The sequence below is a fragment of the Rhinichthys klamathensis genome, unplaced genomic scaffold, assembly GCF_029890125.1.
Source record: "Rhinichthys klamathensis goyatoka isolate OS25496 unplaced genomic scaffold, OSU_Roscu_1.1 h1tg000003l_1, whole genome shotgun sequence".
Classification (NCBI taxonomy): domain Eukaryota; kingdom Metazoa; phylum Chordata; class Actinopteri; order Cypriniformes; family Leuciscidae; genus Rhinichthys; species Rhinichthys klamathensis.
The window spans coordinates 4,604,629-4,627,942 of record NW_026606556.1 but is presented as its reverse complement, the minus strand read 5'-3'; the positions used below and the strand labels follow the sequence as shown (position 1 = coordinate 4,627,942).

The window sequence follows — 23,314 nt, the reverse complement described above, 5'->3', positions numbered from 1 at the left end:
CAAGTACAATACATTTTGAACTTACAGCTGGGGTAAAATCTAAATTAATTAATAACATATTGTGTGCGTGTGTGTGTGTGTGTGTGTGTGTGTGTGTGTGTGTGTGTTTGTGTGTGTGTGTGTTTCTTTACCGTGTCCCTAGAGAAGAAGACAAGTTATCAAATATTGCAACCTAAAGGCATAATTTATTAATAACAAGATATTAAGGGGGGAAAGTGAAAACACATCGAAAATGTGTTTACTTCAGGTAAGGCTATATGAATGACACATCAGCTGTCCAATCGTAGACCGCTTGGAAAGTCTTAGTAGCCAATCGGGACGCAGGAGGCGGGGCATTGAAGAAAAAAGAAAAAAAAACAGGCTGATCTGCTCGCGCGAGTGTCAGGAACAGGAAGTGAAAGCGGCTGCTGCTGAGTGCTTGAAGCACGGGCACTTTCTTCAGAAACTTCGGCTGCCTCTGACGGCTCCGGTGCTTTGAAAGATGGACAGCCAAGGAAGAAAAGTGGTGGTTTGTGATAACGGAACAGGGGTACGTTCGCAGCTCTAACACCTGTCATTTATTTTTGGCTCGTTTAGCTTTTGGCTAAAGTTAAATGAGAGTGAGGAAGACAGACCCCTAACAGGAAGTCCTGAAAGCTTAGCGCATATATAAGGAATGTGTGACAGCTGCCCTTATATTCATCTCTGCCGAAAACTCGGTGTTATCCGACTGTGAAGCGATTCATGTTCTTTATTTCTCATATTTAAGATAAAACCAGCGCATTACAGTCCGCATTAGATGCTAGCAGCACAGTTGCTGTGAAATGTGGGGTGATTTGGGTAACGTTATATGATCCTGATAAATCGCTAACTACATGCATAATAACATAAACACAATGGCACACAAATAATAATTTAGTTTTTTCGATTATGGGTCGGTTGCATGATCAAAACCCCGAGGGCTCAATCCTGCAGCTAGCAGCGTTATCTCAGCCTGCTAGCTTTCTCCTGTCATTGCTATCATAATACATCATTGAGATTAATTTTGCTTTACAGTGGCTACAGTTAAAACATGCTGTTCCCATCCACTATGAATGTTGCCTTTTATGGATCATCCACTTGCTTTGATAACGTTTAGCATATTGCAAGCACCGGGTGATGTTACTTCCTCTCGCGCCTTTTCGGTGTATAGCTGTGTAAGTTAAATCGAGTTTCACTAATGCTGGGGAAGATCTGTATTGGTAGATCATAAAATGAAGACATCATACATAATATAATTGATGCCTGATATAATTTACCCTGGGATTTGGGGGCGTGGTCATATATTTTGACGTCATAGTTGGCTAGTGAGTGACGTGATCAGAATGCAAACAGTGAGATCTGGGAATAATGTGATCAAGGAATATTTTAGTAGTCTATTACAGTAAATACTAAAAGTGGTTGGGCCCGGACGGCCAATGAAATAAAGAGCCACAACGAGTCAGAAGGAAGTGATGTCACCTGTTAAAACCACAGCTTGCACAGAGAAAGCAGTGTTAGTTGACCAATAAATGAGCCTGAAAGCCTTCAGACCATTTTTGGAATCGTGTTATCGTGCATAGAAACAAGTGACATTTTTATTGAGTTTTATGCAAAGTGAGTTTTATGCAAACATATTTGTTGGTATGATGACTATATAAACAAAAAAACAAAACAATTAAAGGGATAGTTCACCCAAAAATTAAAATTCTGTAATCATTTACTCACCCTCATGTTGTTCCAAACCCGTATGAGTTTCTTTCTTCTGTTGAACCCAAAATATAATATTTTGAAGAATGTTGGTAACTAAACAGTTGATGGTAAGTGATGACAGAATTTAAATTAAGAACACATTTATAAAAATGTACAGATCATCACATGCTGTATCTATAAAGTGCAGTATGAACTATAAAGTGCAGCAGGAGTCAGTCCTAAAACCTGGAAACCTTTTTTTTTTTTAATGTTTACAATATTTTTGGTTAAATGCCTAAGGTCTGTGGTCATTTTTATGTTTCTTGTGGAAAGCAGTTGCTAACAAGTGGCTAAATGGGACTACAACACACACAGACACACTCACACACACATATATATATATATATATATGCAATATGCAACCGTAGTTAGACACTTGTATGATTCTTTATATCTTCAACAGACTTCAGCAGATGATTTTGCTAAACTAACACAATACAACAAGATGAAGGTGTCCGCTAACATGACAATACCAAAGTATAAAATCCTATAATATTGAGTTAATACATATAAAAACACAAACCAACACATTCTCACACTTGTGAAAGTTTAACACACTAAGTGACGACACGTTGACCGACGCTTTTGCAGCTTTCGAATGTGGCATCGATCTACGTATACATATCTATGATACAGAGGATGTCAGGACAGTAAATGTCATCACATCAAACTGCTTTGTTTTAGATTGACAGATTATTTGGAAACAACAATGGTGATGTTGAAGTCATGTTCCTGTGGTGTAGTTCTTTATAGCTTTTAATTCTGGTGATTCCATTTAGATCATAAAAGTTCTATTTATTTGTGAAGATTATCATGATGAACAAAACATGAAGAATCATACATTTTTGTTGGTTAACCAATGGAAAAATGCAATGGAGGGAACCAGTGTGATGCTAACTTCCTGATTGGCCTACAAACTTATGTCCTCCTTGTGGTATTTTATAAAACATATGTGTGTTGTAGCATTCTAAAAGCCATTAAAACCAGGCCATTTGTCATTGGAAATTCAGGAAAAATTCTATACAATTAAATATAGTTTTTCTAATTATGCTCATCTGTGGAATTGCTAGAAATTGCTATTTTTGAGTGCAATCTCTATGAAATTGATACTTTTATCCGGTAATCACAAAAACCTAGTTGGTCAAATATTGTAGTGACTGATAATAATAATAATGTTTTTTTTAAAATATTTTTTTATTTTATAATATTTTTTTATTAATAAAAAAAAAAAATATATATATATATATATATATATATATATATATACTTTTTTGTTGTTGTTGCATTTAACATATAACCTCCATAACAATGGCTAATCATCAAGATGTGTTAAAGGCATCAAATTCAGTTTTGTTTTGCTATCTTGTTGTCTCTCCTTTTTTAACAAGTAGAGGATGAACACAGTATTCTTCATTACTTTTCTCTCTCTCTCTGAATCCTTTAGTTTGTCAAGTGTGGTTATGCCGGATCCAACTTCCCAGAGCACATCTTCCCAGCACTGGTGGGCCGTCCCATCATCCGATCCACAACTAAAGTGGGCAACATTGAGATTAAGGTGAGGTCCACACTCGCACTCAGTCTACTCTCTGCCTGCTCATACGATCAATTTGGAGTTTGTTAGAGAATACTGTGTATTGAAGGATTCTCAAAAGTGATGTTCAAAACTTTTAGCTTGGTTGTTTTAAAGTCCCCCTGTAGTCAAGGCATATAGTTTGTTATAACATCGTAATACACCCGCATCATATACCCTCTATATTGCTAAATCTACTCAAATATCAACAGTAAAATATACCGGGATAACCTTGCATCTCTCGAGACCCTGCTAGTTTTCTGTTAATGATATGCTAAAGCTCGCCGGCACGTTGATGTCATTGATGTCAAGGTGGTTTGTGACGTCAGATACACCAGCGATTTCAAACCGCGTCTTCGGTTCACTGCAGTTTTAAAGAGAAAATACTCAGCAATGCTGTCGACTTATGAATTTACACACGGTTTGTCTTAAAGCATATTAAAAACACCACATAGACATATAAACAATATTAAAAACTTGATTTTCACCACAGGGGGACTTTAAATGAAGCCTTCATTCGGTCCTGTTCGACCTTCTTTTAATACTTACACTCTTTCCTTCTTGTTCTTCACATGGTAAAGTAGAATAACAAAAAAATGGTAAGTGCAGCTCGACGTTTGCTCTGTTTAACACTCATCGCCTGCTGAGGAGAGTGTGTTGCACCATGCAGTATTACAGTGGTGTTGCAGATTATTGATCTCCGATTACTATTGATTCTTGATTTATTTTGTACAGTTTCTCATTCCTTATAAACTTCAGTAAAAGAAACTAGGGCTGTCAAACGATTAATCGCGATTAATCGCATCCAAAATAAAAGTTTGTGTTTACATAATATATGTGTGTGTACTGTGTATAATTATTTTTAATACATAAATACCCACACATGCATGTGTATTTAAGAAATATTTGCATGCATATACTGTATATAGACTGAATGTAGCCTATATATAATGTATATTTTATATAAATATAAACATTTTATATATAAATAACATATTTTTCTTAAATATATACATGTGTGCATTTATATACAAAATAATTATAAACGGTACACACACATATATTATGTAAACACAAACTTTTATTTTGGATGCGATTAATCGTGATTAATCGTTTGACAGCCCTAAAAGAAACTGCAATTTTCTATATCATTGCACAATATATTGTGAGTATTCTATGTATCGCCCAGCCCTTTATTTTTTGTATTGTTTGATCTAAATTGCCACAGTGCACTTTGTCTTCTGTTTCAAAGCTGCAAATGTCTTTCACAGAACTTGGCAACTATTCATATCCCCATCAGACATTATAGCTTAATTTCCTTCTCCGGTCCGAAATAGATTTAGCAGAAGTCGGCCTCAAGATGGAGGGAAATGTTGATGTTTCTGCACTTTTTGTAGCTGCCCATCATCCTGTCTGTCTGTTCAGTGTCCTCTGGCCTCTAGAATAATGTTTGAGGAACTAGAAGAAAACCAATACGCTCTAAATAGATTCTGACGTGTCACGGAAGATGCATTGGTAGCAGTGTTCACAAGAGATGGTACACGCAGAGCTCCTTTTTTCAAAACACTTCTAGACAACCCTGAATATGCCTTTTCAGATGAACACAATGTTGCTGAAAGTGTGCTGTAACCAGGAAGTTAGTCAGACAGATGAAATTTAAGGACAGCGGGGCTCCATTGAAAACACATGGCACTACCAGACACATCCTGTGCCGGTGCCAAAGAACACACTGTACCCGTGCACGACGTGATAATCCATACAATTAACATTCAGTGATTCATTCAACACTCAAAGCCTGCCTAGTTATTAGAGATGTTCTCTCAGACAAGCATCTCTATTACCAAAGTGTATATCTGAAAGAAGTCACTCTTTGGATTTAAATAGGCAAATGATGAAGAGTCTACGACTGGATCATTATTGCAGTGATTGTGTTTCTAGCATGTTATATGTTTGGCAACAGTTCTTCTAAGCATAATTGATGAAGTGTGTAGCTTTTCATTTCTTAAACATCCATGTATGAAGAAACATCATGACCATATTCCAGGAAGACAATGTCAAGATTCATCAGGGTTAAACTGTGAAAGAATGGTTGTGAGGGAGCAACAAGAATCATTTTCACACATGAATTGTCTCCTCTGAGTCCAGACACTGAAAGTTTTTGAGATGTGCTGGAGGAGGCTTTACAGAGTGCTGGACTCTTGCATTGTTAATACAAGATCTTGACCAAACATTGATGCACCTCTTGATGGAAATAAATGTTGTGATGATGTTATTTCCATCAAGAGGTGCGTACATTTTTGCAAGAGTCAAGCTCTCTGTAAAGTCTACTGGAATATGGCCATGATGTGTCTTCTTAGATGGTTGTTTAAGCAATACAAAGCAACACACTCCATCAATTAGGGTTAAAAGAACAGTCGTTATAGTTATGGTGTGGAATTAGAACAATTAATAAAACGTATCATCTTTGGTGTGAACAGGTATTAAAGGGGTCATGAATTGAGAATTAAAATTTCCTTGATCTTTTGACAGTTACGAGGTCGTTATACTATAAAAAATATCATGTAAGTTTCAAAACTCAAAACTTCCTTGTTATTCCAAAAACAGCTTTTATTGAAACCAAGACCAGAAAACGATATGATCTCAGGGTACCCGCGGGTCTTAAAAGCCTTGAAAAAGTCTTGAATTTGATCATCTCAAATTAAGGCCTTAAAAGCCTTGAATTTTGTATATCAAGTCTTGGATTTCGTTACAAAGGTCTTATTTATGTTTTTGCCTTTGCTAGGATTAAGTTCATACCGTAACTAAATTAACTGTTACTAATGTAGGCTAATTCAAAATGTATGCAACGTTGAGTCAGAGACAATTTTGGTTGAGTGCACCTCGCGCTCCACGTCATAGCAGAAAAAGCGATCGCGTGCGCACCCGTTACTAGGCAAGTGAGGTACAGAACAAGATAGTACCTAGCCTAGTTTAATCCGCTGTGGCCACAAATGACAGAATTTAAACCCCAAATACGAGCTTTTCTGTTAAAAGAACATACTTTCTACCCGGTCTTTTCAATAGTATCTGGCAACCATGCGCAGATTGCGCACGCTCTCTCTCTACACTGCTGAAGCGCAGATTATCTGAAAACACAGACAAGCTGGTTGACAACAGTTGGCATTCAGCGATCTTTATTTAAAATGTTGTACTTGAATTAAAGTGTCATCCAGTCGATCTGTGTTCTGTCACGAGCCGCTTGCGCTGTTTGTGCGACTACATCTGCGATCAAAATGCAGGCTGATATATCCACCAGTGTTCATACGAGCAAGAATGCAATGTTTCCCGAATATCCACACGATTTCAAATGTGACATTGATTTTATACAACAGTAAAAAAGAAAAGAAAAAAGGGTAACATTAAGTGATGTACCACATTTAAAACAGCATTGTCAGGCTTATTGCTCTGTTTTGCAACGAAATATGTGGCTTTGAACGAATCGTGAGATCCAATTAATGAATGACTCAAAGACTCACTCATAAAGATAGTGAGTTACTGCCACCTACTGGCGATTTTAATGTTTTTTAACATTGCAAATTTAACGAACATCGTTTTATTTAAAGCATTATTTCTGTCTTTTTTTAAGGTATTACAAAGGTAAAAAAAGTGATAATTATGTAGAACTGCACAAGTGCTACTGCTAAAGTCGTGCAATGTCAATAATTTCTCATAAGCCTAATTGAATTGGCCTAGAGAGAATAATTATTATGACATTTTCTGTCTAAAGACTACATATAAAATAACTACCAAAAGTAAAGTAACTGCAGTTTGACTAAAAGTGGACAAAAAATGCAAAGACTTTTCGTCAACTACAACTATAAAAAACTGGATGACTCAAATGTGATTAAGACCAATAAACATTTTCGTCTTAAGACTAAATAAAAAATGGCTGCCAAAATTACACTGGCCTACATACACGTGCGCGCTACAATGCTGTTGCGTATGTATTAAATGAATTAAATAAAACATTTTACTTAAATTATCAGTCAAGTAGCCTCCTTGTACATAATTATTTTCTAGGGTTTAAAATGTACACAGATTTGACATTTTCCCCTCATACTTCTGTCGGAATGGGTACGAAGTTGGCATTGAATTTCATTTGAAATGGTATTAAAAAGGTCTTAAAAAGCCTTGAATTTAAGTTGGAGGATCCTGGGGGTACCCTGGATCTGAAAAGTGTGGAATTATGACGTCATAGGGCAGCGAAAGACCGCTTTTGCAGAAGAATATCAACGCCTACGTCTACATCACCGCGTCTTTGGTGCCGCCCACTGGTGCGTTAGTGAATAGTGACATGAGAACGAGTAAAGATCGACACAGGATCAATATCATTACCTTCCGATGGATCCTAATGCTAGGAATGTGTTTTTTACTTTGTGAATGTCTCAGCAGGGCTGTTGTATTCGGTGCATTTCACTGTGGATTATTTGCTAATTCAGTCGCAATTTCAGCGCAGGCTTTGCAAACAGACTTTTACGATATGGATCCGTCCGCAACGTCACAAACATGATTTCTGATGTGTAATTATTCAAGTTCAGAGCGATTTTCTTTCTCAAAATCGTTCAATGCTGTTTCTGCATCAGTAAATCAAGCCAGTGACTAAACGATCAACTTCACTTTGTTTCTCTTTAGTAGCATTAAAATATGTTATTTAAATTGTGATTAAATTATATACAGATAGTGATTTAAAAAAAAGAACACTCCCTTTTTCACAATTCGTTAATCTTGACAGCTGTAATAGTAAAAACTTTCTTTTTTCGAGAGAGTTTCACATGTATTACTTACGTTAGCCAATCACAGCAGTGGGCGTATACACTGGAGTCTCACAGCAGCCAATCACAGCAGTGGGCGTATACACTGGAGTCTCTCAGCAGCCAATCACAGTAGTGGGCGTATTCACGAGTCTCACAGACAGCAGCCAATCACAGCAGTGGGCGTATACACTGGAGTCTCACAGACAGCAGCCAATCACAGCAGTGGGCGTATACACTGGAGTCTCTCAGCAGCCAATCACAGCAGTGGGCGTATACACAGGAGTCTCTCAGCAGCCAATCACAGCAGTGGGCGTATACACGAGTCTCACAGCAGCCAATCACAGCAGTGGGCGTATACACTGGAGTCTCACAGCAGCCAATCACAGCAGTGGCCGTACACACTGGAGTCTCACAGCAGCCAATCACAGCAGTGGGCGTATACACTGGAGTCTCACAGCAGCCAATCACAGCAGTGGCCGTATATACTGGAGTCTCACAGCAGCCAATCACAGCAGTGGGCGTATACACGAGTCTCACAGCAGCCAATCACAGCAGTGGGCGTATACACGAGTCTCACAGCAGCCAATCACAGCAGTGGGCGTTCACACTGGAGTCTCACAGCAGCCAATCACAGCAGTGGGCGTTCACACTGGAGTCTCACAGCAGCCAATCACAGCAGTGGGCGTTTACACTGGAGTCTCACAGCAGCCAATCACAGCAGTGGGTGTATACACTGGAGTCTCACAGCAGCCAATCACAGCAGTGGCCGTATATACTGGAGTCTCACAGCAGCCAATCACAGCAGTGGGCGTATACACTGGAGTCTCACACAGACTCACACGCCCCTTCAAACAGAGCGTTCAAATCAGAGGCTAAAATCAGGCTAGGAATCATGCCTTTTATTTCTAAATTATGACAATTTTTTTTATGTAAAAATCATATTAACATTAAAAGTGCACCTCAGGAAACATTATTAAATAGAAAAACATTCAATTCATGACCCCTTTAAAGCCAATGCTAAACATGTGAGAGTTTATCTGGGGTAAAGGGTGGTCAATGCAAATTACTAACATGTTGTTGTGCATGGAGATCTGCTGTTCTGTGCATGCTGGTTCTAGTGAACGAGTGCAACATCTGTCCGTATGCCCATCTCATCCCAGCGTGAGCTTGAGCCGTAACGAAGGCTTCCTCGTGACCCAAACCCTAACTGCACCAAAGTGGATCAGCTGTGGGACATGAGATTGCCGGTGCCGTGCATCTGTTGTGGAAATGCTGATGCTGAGCTGCCACATTGAAGTGTTTTTGACGGATTCTATATCACTGACCTCCGGTTTCGTCATCATAGCTATATGAGCCGAGATGGTTTTTCTAACCTTTGTCTTCTGATTACTCAGGATCTGATGGTGGGAGATGAAGCGAGTGAACTGCGCTCAATGCTGGAGGTGAACTATCCAATGGAGAACGGCATCGTCAGGAACTGGGATGATATGAAGCACTTATGGGATTACACCTTCGGCCCGGAGAAGCTCAATATCGAATCGCGCAACTGCAAGATCCTCCTCACAGAACCTCCCATGAACCCGACCAAGAACCGCGAGAAGATCATAGAGGTGTGTAGTCAGACCATTCGTCACATTTCACGCCGTAATCCAAAGAAAACAATTAAGAAATCATTTTTTCCATAAAGACAAATGAAGCCCCTAACCTGAGTTATTATATTGCTATAATTCTTGTTCATAATGGTAATTTTCATAAGTTTCTTATTACTGTTAAATTTCATGAGATTACTTTTAGTGTTAAATATATCCAAAAATTGTGTGTGAAAACATGCACAGAAAAATGCCTATCAAAACATCACTAAAAATGCTGAAAAGGGCGTATTTTATAAGAGTTTTGATGCCCTAAATTATGAATATACACTCCTGTTCATAAGTTTTAATTTTAAGTCAAGTGAAAGTCAACATTTTTACATTTGTTACATTTCTATTTCAAATAAATGCTGTTAAAGGATTAGTTCACTTTTAAAAATTTTTTTTGCTGAAAATTTACTCACCCCCATGTCATCCAAGATGTCCATGTCTTTCTCTCTTCAGTCGAAAAGAAATTAATGTTTTTGATGAAAACATTCCAGGATTTTTCTCCATATAATGGACTTCAATGGTAGCCAAACGGTTCAAGGTCTAAATGACCGTTTCAGTTCAGCTTCAAAGGGCTTTAAACGATACCAGACGATGAATAAGGGTCTTATCTAGAGAAACGATCGGTCATTTCAAAAATAATTAAAAAAGTTAAAGTTGTATAGGCACAAATGCTCGACTTGCGAACTCTCCTGTTCGAACTCGTTCATCAAAATGAACGAATCTTTTTTCGAGTCAATGACTCGTTCATCAAAATGAATGAATCTTTTTTCGAGTCATTGACTCGAAAAAAGATTCGTTCATTTTGATGAACGAGTTCGAACAGGAGAGTTCGCAAGTCGAGCATTTGTGCCTATAAAACTTTAACTTTTTTAATTATTTTTGAAATGACCGATCGTTTCTCTAGATAAGACCCTTATTCATCGTCTGGTATCGTTTAAAGCCCTTTGAAGCTGAACTGAAACGGTCATTTAGACCTTGAACCGTTTGGCTACCATTGAAGTCCATTATATGGAGAAAAATCCTGGAATGTTTTCATCAAAACATTAATTTCTTTTCGACTGAAGAGAGAAAGACATGGACATCTTGGATGACATGGGGGTGAGTAAATTATCAGCAAAAGTTTTTTAAAAAGTGAACTAATCCTTTAAGATGAATAAATATATCATATATATATTTTTCTTTGTTTGTCCCACTGCCCTTTAGGTCATGTTTGAGACGTACCAGTTTGCAGGTGTTTACATCGCCATCCAGGCTGTGCTAACACTTTATGCTCAAGGTGAGTTATCCTATGCACTGTATTAACCGTGTACACAACGTTATTGCTCAATGTTGAATTGGCAAACATTTTATTGCAATCAGTGCGTCGCTGATTCGGACATTATATCAATATTTGTCTGTTGTGCTACACCCAGGCCTTTTGACAGGAGTGGTGGTGGATTCGGGCGATGGAGTAACCCACATTTGTCCCGTGTACGAGGGCTTCTCTCTGCCCCATCTTACCAGGAGACTGGACATTGCGGGACGAGACATAACACGCTATCTCATTAAGGTATGGAATATTTAACTTTACATGCTTCAGCATCTCGGTTTAAATAATGTGAAGTATGTCATTTCACTTCCTCATTTAACACGAAAGAGCTTAGATGTCCCACGATTCCCTAAATTTCCCTAATAACATGTTAAAGCAACTACTCAGTCTAAGGGCCATTCAAACGAAGCATGTTTTTGTGTTTAAAAGTATAGTTCCCGTAACTCCTCGACAAATCCTTTAAATTTAACAGTATTTAGAAGGAATGAGAAATAAAACAAACATAATTTATAGTGGCATTCATTATAAACACCAATCCTAAATTAATTTATTTAAAGCTAAACTAAAAGAACAGCGTGTGTGAATACACATACATAGCTACAATAACCTTTGTAAGCTGTGAGTTGATGAAAACGTAATGGGATGCACTTACTGCCTCAGATGCGGCCGTTGTAATGGCTGACCAAACACAAATCTCAGACATTCGCGGGTGAAAAAACTCAATTTAAGCTTGATTTTGGTCAAATGTTAATAATCTAACGACACATGCAAGTGTCTGACCGTACATAAAGTCACAATACTACCTTTAAAAACATGGTTTACTTATTTAAAGCAGCGGTTCTACAATAACCTGCAATTTTCTCTGGTTTAAAAAGACACACCAGGCTGGATATTACATGCCATTAATTTTCACTTAAATGTAATGTTTTAACGGTTGGTGTCATATCCGCGGAAAAAACTCCTGAGATCCAAAAGCTGTGAAATGAGCTTGAACAATGATTGGTAAATTGACTGCTGAAGCATAATATTAAACAGAAAGATAAATAACATTATTAACAAGTTAAAAGTCATTTCAAATATGCATTTATGCTCAAAATGATTAAACTTGATTTTGTTTTTGTTTGTTCCTATTAAGATTTTGTTTGTTTCCTTTTTTCTTCTCGTTCCTTGAACACGTTCAGAGCCCGGCTTTGGAAAACGTCGCAAGTCGCCTCAGATGATAAAAAAAAAACGTGACTTACATTCCGACATGTTTGTTTGTTTTTTGGCATCACACAGTTGCTCTTGCTGCGAGGTTACGCCTTCAACCATTCGGCAGACTTCGAGACGGTGCGCATGATGAAGGAGAATCTCTGCTACGTGGGATACAACATCGAGCAGGAACAGAAGCTCGCCCTGGAGACCACCGTATTGGTGGAGACCTACACGGTCAGTTTTATGTGACTGGGAAGAATTTCATGAACCATTTTTAACGCAAGGTTGCGTTCTAAAAAGGTGTTAACAGCCTGCAGCGTGAAAGTATCCTTCTTGCTGAGATGTTCGAAAGTTACAGTTTGTGAGGCAGAAGTTTTTCTGGCTGGAGTTTTTAGTATGTGGTTTCACAGATTTCCCACTGGGACACGTAAGTGTTCTGCGTTTCCATGGTGAGATGCTCTTTGGATGGGATTTAGCAGCGGGGAAATTCTTCAGTCTACACTTTGACATCCTGTCTGTGAGACGCCACACACTGCTGGATTCTGATTGGCTGCTGGATGTGTAATTAAGCAGAGTGGTCTCAAGGGGGCAACAGTTGGTCAAGAGTTTTACTTGTCACATAAACTGGGCTAAGTTCCTTCTTTTCTTTTGAGTTTGTAGGTATGGGTGTGGTATTTTTCTTTTGATTTCATTTCTGAACTTTTTCTTTTAGAGGGAATAAGAGAATCAAAAGAACAAGTTTTGAAACGAGGAAGGCCGTGTGGTGTTGAAGTTGCTTAACCAGCATGTAACATCATTTCCTGCGTGGCCACAATCCTTCCCCAGCTGGGAAGCTCTGCATTTCCGACCTCTGGACAGTCCTCAATGGGCTCTTTATATACTCCCACGCACCCTGTCGCCATTTTCTCATTAGTCATCACAGTTCGGCTCGCTGTGGGTTACCCTTCAGACCTGAGACTTTGCTCAGTCTAACAGGAACATCTTATTATCAAGGCCAATTTGAAGTAGTGTGGGGCATGTGATAAGAAAGCAGCCGAATGTTGACACGAGGAGTGGTTATATACCACAGTATTTATCAGCCAGGTTACATACTTGTCATAAAACATATATACTTGCAGTCCTGTTGCCACTGGAGACAGTTTAATAACGTTTAACTTTTAATAATGTTAGGGCTGTGTAAGCTTTTTTTTCACAACTCTAAGATGCAAAAACAGGAAGGATCACAAATCTTGTCTAATAACATCTTTAGAGAAGTAGTCATTTTATATCAGCAGCAAAAGCCTCACAAATATATTGTGATTTTTACTATATATATGTGTTTGTGTGCGTATGTATATATATATTAAAATCACACTATATTTGCGAGGCTTTTGCTGCTGATATAAAATGACAACTATATAAATGACTATATATGTCTGTGTATAGATATATAGATAGATAGTATTTTTGTCTTGTTTCCAGTCCAAATATCAAAAAAATCTTAAATCAAGAAGGATTTACTAGAGAAGTAAAATGATGCAAGATATTATACCTTGTTTTCTGAAGAAAGTGAGTTTTTGCTTAAAACAAGCAAAATGACCTGCTTGTTTCTCACCCCATTGGAAGATAATTTAGCTTGTTTTAAGCAAAAACTCTCTTAATTTTAATTTCAGAAAACAAGATATAGGTAACACTTTACAATAAGGTTCATTAGTTAACTACATTAGTTAGCATGAACTAATAATGACCTGCTCTTATACAGCATTTATTAATCTTTGTCAATGTTAATTTAAACATTTACTAATACTTTATTAAAATCTTGTTAACATTAGTTAATGCGCTGTGAACTAACATGAACAAACAATGAACAGCTGTATTTTTATTAACTAGCGTTAACAAAGATGAACAAATACAGTAACAAATGTATTGCTCAGGGTTAGTTAATACATTAACCAATGTTAACTAATGAACCTTATTGTAAAGTGTTACCAAGATATAATATCTTGCGTCATTTTACTCATCTAGTCAATCCTTCTTGATGAGCAAAGAACAAACGAGGTAAAAATACCAAGTAAGAAAAGCATTGTTTGCTGTGTAGGTTCAATATCTTTAGGTTCGGTGTTAAAAATGCCAATGTGACAACTACAGGTGTGAACATCCTCTTTATATTGCCTTTTTTAAACCCCTAAACGGCTGTATGTTCTCTGTGCCTCCAGCTCCCTGATGGCCGGGTCATTAAGGTTGGAGGCGAGAGGTTCGAGGCCCCGGAGGCTCTGTTTCAGCCTCATCTCATTAATGTGGAAGGAGTCGGAGTGGCCGAACTGCTCTTCAACACCATTCACGCGGCAGACATTGACACAAGGTGAGCTCTTATTTCACACCACCAGCACTTCCCATAGTTGCTGATCTGATCCTCCCTTCAATATACAATAAGCTATGTATCATAATGTGACACTAAAATAAACAAACCAAGCAATAACAGGATAACCTAAAGACGAACACTTGGTTTTTTAGTAACTTCACCCTCTACCCTTCCAGTATCAATGAACCTCACTGTATGTTTTTATCATGCTCTCTCTTCCTCAGGGCTGAGTTCTATAAACACATTGTTCTGTCGGGAGGATCCACCATGTACCCTGGTCTGCCCTCTCGACTAGAGAGGGAACTTAAGCAGCTTTATCTAGAGCGGGTACTGAAGGGTGATGTTGACAAGCTCTCGGTAAGTTTGCCCAATCAGTGCATGTGTAAATGTGTCATCCATCAAACATGAGTTCAAAAGTAGCCCATTTGCATCTGAGTTTTAACAGTTTTAAGTAAGGCTGGACGATATAGTGAATCATGACTTACCAACTTTGTGATAGTGCCACAGAGTCGGTGTTTAAATCAAGTGGTTCTTCTGATAGTTCACTCTGCAAAGCCTTACATTAAAAATAATAGTCCGGAACAGAAGCTTTAGATATAATATTTTATAAAAAGTCTTTTATGTGTGTGTGTGTAGTATTATATTTGATATATCAGGCTTTTTTGGCTCCTAAAGTGTGATATAGTGAGAATACAGAGCTCATACTTGAGTAAGAAAAAACACCCAAAGACCCAAACTGAGCAAATATATGCAATTTGGTCCATTTGCTGATATTTCTATGGCCAAAAAGTGAGATGAAATTCTGATAGCTTGTAATGTAAATGTGATTTTTATAACAGTATAGCAGACTACTTGCATATGAATATCAGTTGTCACTCTATATCTCCCAAAAATATTTCTTTGTAAGGTGATATTTAAATGTTTAGTTTTATGATCAAAGCTCTGTATATGATAACATATAATGCAATGCAATACAATGATGATTGAGAGGTGAACAAATAGATGTTCCTCAAAAGCCTGATGGATGAAACCTGACGTGGATAATCAAGTAAACCTTATTGCTTCAGTAAATGTTCATCTTGAAATATGACTAATATTCTAAAAGTTATTCTCATGTTTACTTAATACAAATCAGTACAGAATTCACAGTGCATCACGACCTGGAAGAGGACCTTTTTTACAATTATACTAAAAGGACTTTTACTTACTATAAAAGTATAAACTATCAGTCAGACAACAGAAGCCATGAACTAGATGTTAGATAGATCATGTTGTTCGAAATGTACATATCAAATATGATACATTAGACTTTATAGGGTTAAGCTGGGATAAAATAAACTTTTTGAACTTTTTAAAGGCACACAGATGTGTGGTAATGCCTCCTGTGCACCAGCAGGTGGCGCTGCGTCACCTGCTCCTGTCCCGCTAAACAGACTGAGAACGCCACAGTGCCCAGCTGAGCTCCATCACATTTAAAACCTGGCCATTGGCCTGGAAAAGCATTTTGGGGAGCCTCAGAGTGGGCCGCATGTCAGGCCGCTATATATAGATGATCAATTTCAGATGGCATGCCGATACGCCCGAGCGACGTGTCTGTCTGCCTATCCCGAAACTGTGTTTAAGGCTAATTAAAAAGCAATCGACTTTACATGAAGGCCTCCATGAGACCCTTTCAGCCACCTGTTTATAGCCGGATGAACACAGAACGGCTCCACATACACCGTACACCTCATTATTCTCCCATTTGGGTTGGCCGCTCGATTCCCAACCGGACAGTGTGCTTTTTATATGCATTAAAGAGATCCATTCAAACCGTTTTCTGGTATGTGGGTCAGTGTCCATGCTATTCCACTCCCCTGAAATTCTCGTCACGCTGTCTATTTAATACCCCCATAGAAATTCAAGATCCGGATCGAGGACCCTCCCCGCCGCAAGCACATGGTGTTCCTGGGTGGAGCGGTGCTGGCTGACATCATGAAAGACAAGGACAACTTCTGGCTGACGCGGGAAGAGTATCAGGAAAAGGGCGTGCGCGTTCTGGAGAAGCTCGGCGTCACCGTCAGATAAGCACGGATAAACGGCCCTCGACCCCTGCATCTATTTCGCATCTCCTTTGTTCAGCCTGTTCTGCCAGGCAATCATGTCACCAGGTGTGGATTTATGGGTTTGAATTATGAATGGTACTGAGGAGGTTTTGTATTATGTTTTATTTGGTCTTCTGTCACTGCACTGACGTACGAGTGGCGGTCGCTTCATTCCTACTTTGCAGTGCATTTTTTTAATGTCCCCTTCACATAATGTAGAATATATTCATTATATAATAATAATAATCAATATATACTACTGTTCAAAAGTTTGAGGTCGGTAAGATCTTTTCATGTTTTTGAAAGAAGTACTATAGGCACAACAAGTATGTGATTTTAAAAATGATTATACTTAAAGTTAATATTGTGAATTTTATTACAATTTGAAAATGTATTATTTTCTATTTGAAAATGTATTTATTCCTGTGATGCAAAGCTGAATTTTCATCATCATTACTCCAGTCTTCAGTGTCACATGATCCTTCAGAAATCATTCTAATATGCGGATTTGCTGCTCAAGAAACAATTCTGATCATGATCAATGTTGAAAACAGTTGTGCTGCTTCATATATATTTTTTTTCAGGATTTGTTTAAAACGTTTTTTTTTTTAATTGAATTTTCTTCATTTACTGGACCTGTGCATCATTGCTTTAAAAAAAATAATAATAATAATTTATTTCAAAAAATATAAAAATGAACCATTCTTACCGACCCCAAACCTTTGAACGATAGTGTATACATTAAATGACAAATTATAAAAATGTCTTAATATATTGAATGAAATATTAAACCTTTCAAAAATATGAGAACCGGGGAAATGGGAAAACCGAGCACAAGCTTCTTTAAGTATTAGCTATGAATTCTGTGATGTTTTGTGCTGTTAGTTGGTTTGTGCTACTCTAAAACACTTCTGATAAATTTGATAAAATTACAGAAATTATAATATTATCGTTATTATGAAAAAATAGCAATTACTCTGAAGTGTCAGTTCCTCTCTGAGTAATGGCCAACTTTACATTTTAATTTCCATCCAATTAGGCATCGTTGTCTAAATAATGTTTTGATTTTAAATTCATGAAGTCTAAGTGTCTGATCTTAGCTAGAATGTGTTTCTAAAAACTCTTACAGAAACGCTTCCTTAAACTACAACACAAGCATATTAATTCCAGTGACCGAGTAAGAGTAGTGTGCGACAGGAATGACCCAATCAGTGATGAGTAATAGAAATATGTAACACCAAAGCTTACAAATGGTTATGACAGACACCATCATCACTTCTGTATTACTGCAAAGACTAATATAAGCTGTAATGAGCCCCGTTCACGACTGGATGTGTTGTTCTGTACGTCAGTCCGGTGACAGAGAGACAAATGCGTTATTGTCTGCCTGTAATGTAAGGGCAGAAATAAAATGAATTTTTTTTCCAGGGGAAATTACTTCTTTGCCAGAGTTACGATAAATGAAACCGAGCAACCAAAACTTATTGTGGTGGTTTTGATTCCAGTGTGGTCATGGAGCTTTAGCCCTGTAGCTGTAGCGAAGCCTTTCTGCTGTTTCTGTCTGTCCATTCTGTGCTGTGTCCCTGTTACTGTGTCATGTGCTTGTCCAGAATAATAAGAGGGACTCGAGTTACTGCGAAGTGGTTTTTTTTTTTGCGTTTTGAGAAATTGAACAGAGTTTGGGGGATTTTTTGCTTTGTCTGCCTTTAAAAATAGTTTAAGCACACTTCAACATAAGTTCAACGTTTGCAACTGAAGTTTTATGTTGCTTGTATCTAAATATATATATATATATTAAGAAAATGTTTTTTTTAATTCTCTAGTTGTCCTTTTGTTTTCAAGTTTTTTTTCACATGCAGTGCTGTGTATATTAAAAAAAATATATTCTGAAATCTCAATCAGACAGTTGCTTCAATTTATTCCCTTGAATTGATAATGCCGGGATGCTAGTTTTAAGAAAGGTTAGAGAATAAATCTGATACGGATAATATTGTTTCAGACCGATTGTTTATGGACATTCAAACAGTACATAACAAAAACATTGGTAGTTGTTCTGCCTCATATTGTCTCATGCATATATTTGAGACACCACATATTTGTCCAATATTATTTTAAATATATCCTTGTCCAGTGCCAATCACAATTTATGTAACTGGATCTCATTTTCCCCTCTATTTTTTATTTGTATCGTAGTGTAACTGCCTAATTCTGATTTAAATAAAGAATGTGATTTATATTTTTTCTGCTGTTACTTGTTCTTTTTTTTTTTTACCTCAATATCATACTCACGTTGACTTGATCCAAAAGAAGACAATTTAAAGGTAGGCTATACAATGTGCTTTTTTGTTCAAAATAAGTAGTCATTATATCATCGATTCTTCATCCAATTTACCAACCCAGATTCATTATGGTACGTCTATAAGTATTTATATTTCAGACCTGTAGGGATGGTTTTCCCGGGAAATTGCGTATATGCGTCACTCGCGTGCATGTCTCGTCATATCCGTAAATAGAGAAAAGTTGCTCCCTTTGACGCATGTCTGGTGGTGAGGGAGTAGCAGAGGTTAGTCGATTCGTCACAATGAGTGAGAAAGTTTGACAAGGAGCAGCTAATTCTCCAAACTCCGGGAATCACCCGTTTTAAACAAACAGCAAACTAGAATCAACATTAGCTTGGCTTTTCAGAGATGGCGAGAACTGAGGGATTTGAAAAGTTTTCAAAGCGACGTGGAGATGATGGCGTATTTATTACCCAACAGGTGAGTAAGGTATTTTATTGAACCCATAAATGTAGTCATGTAGTCATATGTCGTTGTAAAGCATTAGTCCTACCTATTGTGAAGGATCATATTCCACACAGTCGCAGAGCCGAAGCACAACCAAACAATATTCTTCCGCAAAATGCATGCAGTTTGTTTTTAACCGCTAGAGGGCCACAAGTTACATGTGTGTACTACAGTTTCTGTAAATGTTTTCCCATTTTTTCTATGATCAAACATTTGCCCTAGCTGCCAATGAATAAAATGTCACATGATAATGGGACTGTGAGGGAGGGGAGACATCACAATGGTGTTCTTATCTTGAAGTATGTCTAAAATCACTGCAGTTGTTGATTGTGATAGCCAGGGTAGTTAACTATTGTCAAGTGTTGGGAGCTTTCTTGAGTGTGTATAGCCTGAAAAAGCAGCTTCCTGATTACATTATGGCATCTGAGATACTTTGATGAGATTTGCAAATGGTGGTTATAGACTAACACTGGCAGCTCTCACTAGAAGTCATTGTGTAGTAAACAGATTTAATGAGGAATGCTTCTGAGGGCGTCCTGATTTGAAGTGATCAATAAGGAATTTGGACTGTCACTGGTGAACGTTCCCCTCAGTTCTCAAAATACCTCGCTGGTCCCTTGATCAAAGCGTGTCTAATCCTCAGCTTTCCCTCCGAGTCAGAAGTTACACAGATAAGGAGTCTGTGCTGTCCACCTTTGACCCTGATTACACTTTTTGGAGGAAGTGGTGCTCTAAAGTAGCACTTAAAAAGCCTTTGTTGTTGTGTACTGTTATACATCACCGCTCACATAAGGTGAAAAAAAAAAAAAAAATGAAGAAAGATGGGGTTTTTTCCACAGGGGAATTCATAAATCCTTCAAATACTAAAAAACAACAATACAAAAAACATGCAATCAGCTATCGAAGTCATATGACCTGTTTATGTAAGTTTTGTTATAACTACCTACATGGCTTATTTGAAGAGGGGTTTCAACAGTTAAGTGATATTTATATGAATTTCCTTACTAAGAGAAACACCAGAAGACCAAAATGTTTTTATTCATTTTACTGAAGATCAGGACATCAATATCAAATGACATAATTTATTGGAGTTCCAATTCCAGTTAAATAATAATAAAAAAAGACTGAAATGAGTATCAAAAACACATTTTCAAATTCGTAATCCTTAGTAACAAAGTAATAAAAAACATAAATTTTTAGATTTGCCAAATATCCTTCTGTTTTTGTATACAACACATCACATCAGAGTCAAAAAAAGAAAGAAAGAAAGAAAGAAAGAAAGTGCAACATGACCAGAGGACAATGAATAATAGTCGAATAATTCTAAAATCAATAAAACTAGACATTGTTTCTGGCTCCTTAATGCTAAATATACTTTTATTATCACATTATTTATCACAGCAAAATCATGGATGTAACAAATATATTCAATAGATCTAAAACCATGAATGCATGAAAGATATATCAGGAGTAGGGCAGAGTTGTTTTGTTTTTGCCGAGAACGTTAGAGATTAAATAAAGCTCAGTTTCTTATGTATGAATGTGACATTAAGCCATAAGCATAACATTTCTTTAAAGGGACAGTTCGCAAATGAAAATTCGATTTTGTCCAAACATATATGAGTTTCTTTCTTCTGTTGATATTTTGATAGATATTTTGAAGAATGTTGATGGTAGCCATTGACTTCTTCCATAGTATTTTTTCCTACTATGGCTACCGTCAACTGTCTGGTTAGCAACATTCTTCGAAATATCTTCTTTTGTGTTCAACAGAAGAAACAACCTCATACAGGCTTGGAACAAATATAAGGTGAGTAGCCTAAATGATGACAGGAATTTTGTTTGTTTGTTTGTTTGTTTGTTGGGGGATAACTATCCCTTTAAATGGTTTGCCATCGTGATCAGCTCTCCAGACAGACGTTCTTCGATCCGTAAAACGAATCCCACCGATTTGAAAGGCGCTCGGCCTGCAGTGTGACGTCATCGCTTCCGGTCTCTCCCCCCTCCCCCTCGCGCTGCTGCTGGTGCTCGCGCTGGGCTCGCGCTGTTGCTGCACAATAATCCAACATGGAGTAATCAGAGATGGGGCTCGTCGGGGCCACCCTCAGCAACATCAACGCATTTTCATCTAAGGGATTTTCGGGAATACACTCAAGCACTCAAAACTCTGGGAAATTATTCGGGGAGATCTGATTTAGGTCTCTTTAGTTCAAGATCCTCCAAGGTTTTCATCAGCAACTGGTTAGATCCAGTGAAAAAAAAAAAATAGAGAGAGAGAGAGAGAAAAAAGAAAAACCCATCAAGACGGAGACGAGGAGAGGAGAGAGCGCAACAAGAAGACACTTTAGACGAACGAAATGTGAGGGATTATTTGGAAAAGAGTGGGATAAAAAATGACGAGCGAACTGAGTGCACCCATTGTGGGATTTTTTTGTAGGTGAAACAAGAAAAATGATTGAAGAAACACACCCAAACGAGTAAGTACCTGGAAAGAAATGTCTTTTTTGGGGTAGGGTTTCTCTTTGTTCTGGACGGCTGTTCTAATGTCACGTCTTTTATGGTTAAAGCAAGTCAGCGAGCATCCGAGGATGGTGCTGGAAAAGTTTGGTAAACTATTTTACGTTGAAATGTTGAGTGGTATTGTCAGTGGAAAGGGGGATCGGGCCCTCTCCCACTGGAGGGAGGGAGGGGGGAAGATGGAGTAGGGGTGGATCGGAAATATTTGGTAAAGGGATTTGATGGTTTAAAGGCACTTCCTTAAACATTCCTATGTGTATTTGCACTCCACACGTTGCTTAGCGCAGCAGAGCCATTTTGTTTGTTTGTTTTTTGAACAATTGAGCGCGTTTAAATATTGACTATACAGTCATAAAAACCGAAGTGGTTTTATGTTCTGGAAAGTCAGTTGCAGTGGTCGGATATATATCCGTCATTTGTTTTCTTCTCAGGCGCTTTGAATCGTCCTCATTTGCATACAGTGCTTCATTCATAAAAACACCATTTGACTTTGTTGGCTCGGTGACAATGCGTTATGTGAGGCAGGTTTGCTGCTCGGGCTGTTTAGTTGGTTATATTGGGCCTGTAAACAATGTGCGTGAACTATTATAACTCAAGAATGTTAATTTACCTCGTTCAACCCCTTAATAATATGACAGGCCAGAGGTTTTCAATGTAATGGTTGGCCCTCGGCCGACATATTTTCTCGTTTCTTCGCCTCCACACGCTATTTGTTTGTTGTTCACCGACTCGACGGGTTGGCTCTAATAGGCCTTGTACTATATATGTCATGTCTTCAGCTGTATTTCCTAATATTCTGCCCTTCCGTGACAGAATTGCTGTCACACGTTAACAATAGTGGCCTCACGGATGAATTGGAGTCAGTCTGCCAGCGCTTGTCAAACGGAAGGGCGAAGGGCAGAGGAGTTGTTGTTTGCACTCATTCATAAAAGCTGTAACCTTCAGCCACTCCATTCATGACTGCAGAGATCGCTTCAGCGATAAGCGCGATCGGCGTGCGTCGAAAACACACGATCAAGACAACACACACCCCAGGAGGGTAGAATAGGGTAAAACATACTAATAGATATCAGCATAGGCTACTTCCCAGGTTGATTGCTTTAGAATTGCAAAAAAAAAAAAAAAATGTATCACACGTTTTCTGAAGTGTTTAAATATGCAAATGAGGCATTGTCTAATTAAATATGCACTAATTTGCTTACATTTTTAGAACATTGAAGCAAATTGGAGGAAGTCAGATTCAGAATTCTTATTTTTACAGAGGGGATTTCATTTGGATTTCTCTTTTTATCACTCCATAAATTAGAAAACACTGTCAACAGCCATAAAAA

The 23,314-nt window shown here is 37.9% G+C and overlaps 2 protein-coding genes across 2 annotated transcripts in view; both read left to right on the top strand.

Moving 5' to 3' along the window:
- The first annotated feature begins 372 nt into the window (after positions 1-372).
- actr2b (actin related protein 2b) lies at positions 373-16,914 on the top strand. The gene is made up of 9 exons (XM_056249844.1): positions 373-529; positions 3,194-3,304; positions 9,507-9,722; positions 10,956-11,028; positions 11,165-11,301; positions 12,340-12,489; positions 14,451-14,596; positions 14,821-14,953; positions 16,493-16,914. The coding sequence occupies exons 1-9, from the start codon at positions 482-484 to the stop codon at positions 16,661-16,663; spliced, it is 1,185 nt and encodes a 394-aa protein (XP_056105819.1). The 5' UTR covers positions 373-481; the 3' UTR covers positions 16,664-16,914.
- Positions 16,915-21,477: 4,563 nt separating this feature from the next.
- spred2b (sprouty related EVH1 domain containing 2b) overlaps positions 21,478-23,314 on the top strand; it is a 40,912-nt gene continuing 39,075 nt past the window's right edge. Inside the window, exon 1 of the mRNA XM_056249833.1 lies at positions 21,478-21,943. Within this exon, the coding sequence (XP_056105808.1) occupies positions 21,918-21,943 (26 nt within the window). The 5' untranslated portion in view covers positions 21,478-21,917. The remainder of the gene's footprint in view (positions 21,944-23,314) is intronic.

Coding starts and splice junctions, on each gene's coding strand:
- actr2b (XM_056249844.1), top strand. CDS start 482: ATGGACAGCCAAGGAAGAAAAGTGGTGGTTTGTGATAACGGAACAGGG. Junction 11,302..12,339: donor TAACACGCTATCTCATTAAG/GTATGGAATATT, acceptor GGCATCACACAG/TTGCTCTTGCTGCGAGGTTA. Junction 14,954..16,492: donor GTGATGTTGACAAGCTCTCG/GTAAGTTTGCCC, acceptor ATACCCCCATAG/AAATTCAAGATCCGGATCGA.